The 7,650-nt window shown below is 38.1% G+C and overlaps 1 protein-coding gene across 2 annotated transcripts in view; it reads left to right on the top strand.

The window, feature by feature from the left end:
- LOC125886933 (microtubule-associated protein 1B-like) overlaps positions 1-5,059 on the top strand; it is a 118,914-nt gene extending 113,855 nt beyond the window's left edge. For both annotated transcript variants that reach the window (XM_049573311.1, XM_049573312.1), the window contains 2 exons: positions 452-684; positions 1,998-5,059. In XM_049573311.1, coding sequence (XP_049429268.1) covers positions 452-684; positions 1,998-2,153 — 389 coding nt within the window. In that variant the 3' untranslated portion in view covers positions 2,154-5,059. The remainder of the gene's footprint in view (positions 1-451; positions 685-1,997) is intronic.
- Positions 5,060-7,650: the final 2,591 nt, after the last annotated feature.

Here is a 7,650-nt window from a genome sequence, read left to right as displayed (position 1 = left end):
TACAGTTAACTACACTAACATGTAAGTGTTACACTTGCATTAGTACCATTGAAGAAAGTTGTACATGTGCTGTTTGATTGACAGCTCATTTTGTACAGGCCTTGTGCACTTTCTGTTCGAAAATTTGACAAGTCTAGTTTTAATAACGTCAAGTGTAGACATGCAAAAGATTATGTCATTAAAAACTGTGCAGTAAGGATGTACATTAAACAGAATAACATGACTCAAGGGAAACAAGAGCACATTGAAATGATGGATGTGCAGCACAGACAGTATTCTACAAAAGGTGTAATAATACACTGTGGTCATATTATTTTATAATAATCACTTTGTTTAAATAAATTGGTTAACAAAATGTATTTAGTTCAGCTGAGTTGTTTTTTGCTTCTGCATTTTAAGTAAGTACTATTATTGCCCTCTAATGCTCTCATGTATCTCTGTTCACCTCCAGGTAACAACTCCCAGAAAACTAGCTCGGCCGTCCCCCCTGGACCACCCATCTATGTCGACCTTGCCTATGTGCCCAACCACTGCAGTGCCAAGAATGTGGACCAGGAATTCTTCAAGAGAGTGCGAGCTGCATACTATGTGGTGAGCGGGAATGACCCTGGCAGCGGAGAGCCCAGCCGTGGAGTTCTGGACGCCCTGCTGGAGGGCAAAGCTCAGTGGGGCTCCAATTTACAGGTATTTGTCATCCTCAATCTGTCTGTGGCTCCAGTTCTCATAATTTCTGCTTTAAAGTGTATGCACAGTAAAGACTACTCTGGGGAATTTATTTTAAAATAAGGTCTATTTTGATGCTTTTTTTTTTTATGAAGTCTGGTGACTTATTTACACTCGAAGTCTTAATCATTGAAAATGAAGTTAAGAATTAAAATACATACCAAAGAAACTTGTTTACTTTCAAGATTGATTGTGAATTGTGATATCAAAAATAATAGTAGTTATTAGCCATACTTTAATATGACCCCAAAAAATCTTAGTATACTGTTAAAAAAAAAAGTCATAATGTAGTATGACAAATAAGCGTAACAGTACTTTTTGGGCAGTAGTATGCCAAAGAAAATCCCAGTATAGTTTGACCAAAAATACATTTTATACAATACTTTCAAAACAAAGAATAGAAAATGTTTTTGTATTGTATGACAAAAATTAATGAATAAATAAATCATAGTAAAGTATGCCATGGTCCGGTTCTGGTTGGCTCCATTTGATGTAGTCAAAAAGTCACAGTATAGTATGACAAAATAGGTCATAGTATAGTACCATTTGTCAGGAAAGTCATAGTATAGTATGACAAAAAAGTGGTAATATAGTATAACAAAAAAGTCATAGTATCATATATTGAAAAAAAAGTCATAACATAGTATTATTATTATTAATTTATTTATTTAGGGGACAGTGCACATTAATGAACATTGCTGTAAATGTGCCGGTGTTAGCCAAAGGCTAATTTTCAACTGCAGTCCTCCGGACAAAAAACTCTTATTATAGTATGACGAAAATTTTTTTACTACGTGTACAAAAATGTCATTGTATAGTATGGTGTCAAAATGTGATAAAAAATGTCATAGTATAGTATGTTGTCAAAATTTGATTAAAAATGTCATAGTGTAATATGGCATCAAAATGGCATAAAAATTGTCATAGTATAGTATTGAGTCAAAATGTCATAAAATAATGTCATAGTATTGTATGTCATCAAAATGTCATAATAAGATGTTACGTGTTAATTCGTTATCTTTAGAGGTTTAGAGTTTGTCACCTTTGAATATACCTGGGCTACTTTGTTCTCCCTGCTTTCAGTCTTCATGCTAAGCTAGGGTAACTAAACTCCTGGCTGTCGATTCATATTTAACATACAGACAGAGGGAGTGGTATCAAACTTTTCATCTGACTATAGGAAGAAAGCAAATCACCGCATATACCCAAAAATGACTACTTCTTTAAGTCTTTTCTATCTCCTAACTCGTTTTGTTGCCTTGTGTCCCCATCAGGTCACTCTGATCCCAACCCACGACACTGAGGTGACTCGGGACTGGTACCAGCAGACCCACGAGAGGCAGCAGGACCTGAACATCATGGTTCTGGCCTCCAGCAGCACCGTAGTCATGCAGGACGAGTCCTTCCCTGCCTGCAAGATCGAGTTCTGAGCTACACGAGCCCCGCTGTGCTTCCCCTGCCCCTCCCATCCTCCCTGTCCCTGTCATCTGTTCTTACTGGAGGTAGAGCGAGAGCTAACAGCACTCTCTGCTCCTTCAAGGCTTCTTGCTCTCTCATGGTACCAGTCTCAAAACGCATCTGCTGCAGCTCTCGATACTCTAGATTCTGTTAGTTGAAGTCAAAGTCAAAACTCTGGGTTTATGCTCTCTGTGACAGTGGGGTTATCACGCAAATAATAATGTACTTTTATGTTTGTTTTCTACTGTGAGTTAACAGTCTGCCCAAACACACCTCTTCTACTAGCACTAACAATCGTGGTTACAAAATGTAAAACATTTACTAGCATAATAATGCTTTTGCCTCATATCTAACAGATAAATGGACATTATTATCCCACAAATGCATAATGCCACAGTTAAACTATAGAATAATAGGGTGTAGATCTTAAACTGTGTGGCTCAAATCTCTATTAATTTGGAAATGTGATACTCCCAAGAGGCAAATCTCTCACCTAAAAGAAGTGCCAAAACACTGCAAAACAGTTCTCATTAGTTAACTCCTCCAAAACATCTCCTAAAATCAAAAAGTGATCAATAATTTTAGACTGTGTGCACAGTGTCTTTAGAAGATTAGACATTTTTTCAGTTTATTTTCCATCTGTGCACATAACAAACTCATCTGTTGCAATTCTGATCACGCTACAGTAGTTTTTGGATTAACTCAATAACGACATAAATTGATGTTATGTAAAAGACAAAAAAAAAAATTTAAATTACGTCGTCATTTGTGGTGAGGTCTTAGGAGGTGCCTGAAGTTGCCACTGTTTGAAATCTTTCTTCTCGGCTTTCACAGCTTAGCTGGTGCATGATGCTTGCGTTTTAGCTCGGACTCTTTCAGAACTGCGTAGGGTTAATCCTTCCTTTAGCCAGCCTTCAAGTGTGGAATGCAGTATAGTGTAGATAAGTTACTACACTGTTTGGCTGTCGACGCTAAAGTGAACTCAGTAGGCGCCAGGCACAAAGGACGATGTCTGTACACTAATCATATCTCTGCTGGATGTAATGGTTCCTCTCTAAGTCTTTATCATGCTCTTTGTTGGTTGTATGTACTACAGTATACACATAGGGTAAATGTTTCTATATCAATACAGAGGTTATGTTAAATAAATTATATATTTTGTGATGATGCAGCAAACTATGAGGCGAATGTAACGTTTCTGGTCATGCGTTTGAGAAGAAGGTTTAATTAACATTATCTGTCATTTCCTCCTGTTCAGCTACATTTTACTGTCTCTGTCAATATCACAAAGCGATGGGAGAATAAAAAAAAAAACAAAAAAACAAGCAGTGACCTGTGACAAATGTAGCAATGGAAGCTTGTGCGCTTGTCCCTTCGGAGGGAGCGTTACGCCAGTGGAAACTGCAATATTTATATTTATTATTGGGGTTATTTTTCAGGACAAAAAAAGTGTGAAGTATGTTACAGGAGGCTTCTTTCATGTGCCTTTTAGCTTGTGGTTTTGGAGTTTTGAAGAGAGGGGAATATTTTAAGGACATGTCAGCCATTTTAAAGCCGAACCAGAAACCAGGGTAAAACAAAGAAACCAAGTACTTTGAAGCAGAGGACCAATCAGTTCACACAGTACACGCACAAACTTTAGCCACACCCAGGACGCTCTGAAACACTACACTAAATATCTTTGGAGCTCTGAAATCCGATTCAGCATTAATCCACATTCTGAGATGCCACTTTTAAACAAATATGAATGTCTCTGAGCAAAGTGTTGCACCAAATAGGAATGTACTTTTCTGAGAGTTTAAGAGTTGGATTTTTGTCTGTAGTTGAAGCACAGAGAGTGAGTGTGGTAGCAGAGAATAACTGTTCACTGTATTATGAAATTTTCTACAAGACGTTTCTCAAAAAAACTGAGCTTGCTGTCAAACACGGGACGACACTTTAATTATAAAGCAATTACCTACTATTAATCCCAGAGTAATATTTAAAGAATGAGCATGAATGTGATGATTATGATTGTACAGGACGAAGATATAAAGTAAGAATATCTTTGAAGTAGTATTGTGTGTGTGTGAGTATATGATACACACCGAGTAGCTGTTTTTGTAACGCAGCATGGTGCTGAGGCGAGTGACTTCTGTGGGTTCAGTACGAAAGGTCTTTCTGCTTGTTCACAGACTGATTGGAGAGTCGCTCATGTGCTGACGTAGAACATGAGGCCAAGTTTTATTTCTTCATTTGTATGTGAATTTTTAGAGTAACAAATTTACATTTTCCAAATTTGTGCCGAGACGCAAATTTGATTAGTTTTTAAATTTCATTTTCGTCTAAATAAGAAATACATTTCTGCCAAGTCGGCTCATCACATGATTTTTATTTTTGTTTTGTGAGGATTGATATGAAGCGAGGGGACAGGCCAGGCTGGGCGACAGAAGAGAGGAGGCTTGGGTTTCCTGAAAGGACTTTGTTTGAGCTTTTGACGACACATTGATTGTCAGGATGTTGCCAACTAAAAGCAGGGAGGATCCTCTGCTTGCACATATTTACTATTCCCTCAACCTGATTCAAAAATATGGGACAACCCCCACAGAAGGCTAGAGCATGCTGTCAGCTGATGCTAGCCTGGGACCAGTGCCATTTTCTCTCCCTGTAAAACTCATAAAGCTCACACTACCTTATACCTCATCTTCCAAAGCCTCCATGCTCTCCGCTCTGCCCGGCCTCCCCCAACATTAGACATGTCCATTATGCACATTGAGCCTTGGTATGCATCTCGTGCTTGTGATGATTCAGGCAGACATAGCTTTTTATTTTCATCCCACTGGGGAGAGTTTGATGCAGATTGTATATTAAACAGCTGGGCACGCACAAGTACACACCCTAGTCTGGTGGGAGATGATTAAGTGAAGGGCACATAAAGACGTGCACACCGAGGGGACAGTGAACGTTTAAAATGACTCCCTTAAAAACAAGCAAAAAGTCCTTTTCACCCCCTCTTCGATGCTGTTTGGAAATGTGTCCGAAAAAGCCAGAAAGAAGATCAGATTTTGTGGACGGTCTGATGTGTTGTACTGTCTTTGAATAGTGTTTTTAAGTTGGCGGATTCCAAATACCCAGCCTTGAGATGTTCAAGGCATCAGTTAGAACGCTGTGAATCACTCAATACTGAACTGTATGACGATACAGAAGCTGAATGCACTATACAGGAGATCTATTTTTCTGAATGTAGAGTTGGTACTACCATGCGAATGCTGCTGGAACAAAACAATAGACAAAAAAAGAAATAAAAAACAAAACAAAAAAACAAAACACTCACACCAGCCTGGACAGAAATACATTTTTAGGGAGCGCAGAGCAAGAGCAGATACTGTTGTTCTGTCTTGACAAATCTGTCACTTCGATTACGGTTCTGCTTCAGAGGAGAAAAGTTTGATTTCTGACACGACAGAAAGCAACTGAGATCCTGTAACAAACATATTAACAGTAACACAGAAATAGTACTAACTGCAGCTGCAACTTTTTCCTTTTCCTGAATATGACTTGAAACACATGCAGACTCAAAAACCATCGATGAAATTAAACAAATGCTACATGTACATGTACGTACTGTGCACACAGATTTGTACATAATCGCTCCGGAGAGAACAAATCTGAAAGCTACAACAAACGATCCTTCTTGTGATACCTGCTCATTTTAACTGGTTTTAGTGACAGTATGACCCAAACTGCTAACTACTCCTCGAACCAAGAAAACTACACAAAACGCTGACAAGATACAGAATGAAAAAAAAAAAAAAAAAAAAAGCGTCTTTCAGTTCAATTTCATCACCATACCTGCATTGAAATGAAGATATCATTTGGTCATCTGTCCATCTAATCTCTCTGCATGTGATTTATTTAGTTATAATCCTGAATGTAATTGTTTAACATGGAAATAATAATAAAAAATACAATGCTATTTTAAAGAGGTATATTTGAGGAAAAAAAAGCTAATTGTCTTAAATGGTACTGAAATGACCTACAGTAATATAATACTGGGCTGTGCTTTTATTGTTTGCCCTATTAACATGTTGTTAAGAAGACGCTGTATTGGTAGTTCTGTTTGATTCTCTCTATCTCTATTTTTTTTTTTTTTGCATTGTATTAATCTTAGTTATGTTTTTCTTCCTCAACGCGATATTCAATATCTCTCTGTCTCTTTAAATCTAACTGGTAAAACTAGAACTACTGCAGATTCATTGTAAAAGGGAAACAGCCTGGTGATCATCAATTAAAGTACATTTAAATCTAAATGTGTCCTGAGTGTCTCTTTTGTCCTTTTACAGGTCCTTTTGTATATTGAGTGTTAGTAACTAAAACAATTAGAGTAACCACATGAACAGTGAAATAGTAACTGATTTGTCACCTATGACTAATACCTGGTTCACACTACAAGACTTTTCTGCCCGTTCTGAAAGTCACTATGTCATATTACACGATTGAGAAGTCATAAAATCGTGCCGTGACTTGGCCAACAGACATGACACACTACACGATGGTCCACACTGATTGACCTATGGCTAAGCCACGCCCCCCTCCACTCACTCAGACAAACTATCAACATTCAGTGACTAGCGCTATGGCAGGTGTCACAGTACACGGCATTTCGCTGGAGGCAATTGATGATTTTTGGGGACATAACGATCAGATGTCATTGAGCCAAAATTTACAGGTCACAGTGTACGCTTGTGAACCGCATCTCGTTGCCGTTGCCATCAAAGACAACAAGTTAAAGTGCCACTGAAGTTAAGGTTTTTGGCTCAGAATATGAGAAAAGGATAACGGCCTTTTTACCATCTTTACCAAGAGTGTCTCTCCGTTAGTTTGGTGCTACAGTATTTACACTGAATCATTCAGCATAACGTTTGCCAACCTTTGTTATCTCTGCCATTACAGATAAGTTAATGAAGCTAAGCTCCAGAAGTTAACGTTAGCTTAACTAGAGCCCTTTGGACAACAGCTAACAATGATGTACGATCACCAAAGTACAAAACTAGAACAAAATAGGCTAATGAACTCCCAGCAAACAAGGTGACATGATGAACAATGCAGCTAGGAGCTAACGTTAGGCTAACTTTAGCTAACGTTAGCTAGAGATGTTAAAGATAACTTTATATTTCTTTCCAGCAAAGTGACAATATGTTGCCTCAAACACAATGTTGACTTACCTTAAAACAGATGTAGACATCATTGTTAATCTTATTCACGTTGAGTTGATGTTGTGGTCTAACGTTACCACACAGCTTTATCCAAAGCAGACACTTTTCTCGGTTGAGATGTGGTTTAAGAAAGGCTAAAAAATACACCCCATCGCCCAGCCTCTCAGGATACCTTGTGTTGGAGTTGCATGTATGCACACCGTTTGACCATTTTTAAACTTCAAATCCCCGAAAAAGCTCATAAAACCAAACTGACTTTCTGTAATGCATTTCA

This window comes from Epinephelus fuscoguttatus, linkage group LG4 (genome assembly GCF_011397635.1).
Source record: "Epinephelus fuscoguttatus linkage group LG4, E.fuscoguttatus.final_Chr_v1".
Classification (NCBI taxonomy): domain Eukaryota; kingdom Metazoa; phylum Chordata; class Actinopteri; order Perciformes; family Serranidae; genus Epinephelus; species Epinephelus fuscoguttatus.
Note: the sequence above shows the minus strand (reverse complement) of the source record. Positions and strands in the feature narration are given on the sequence as shown.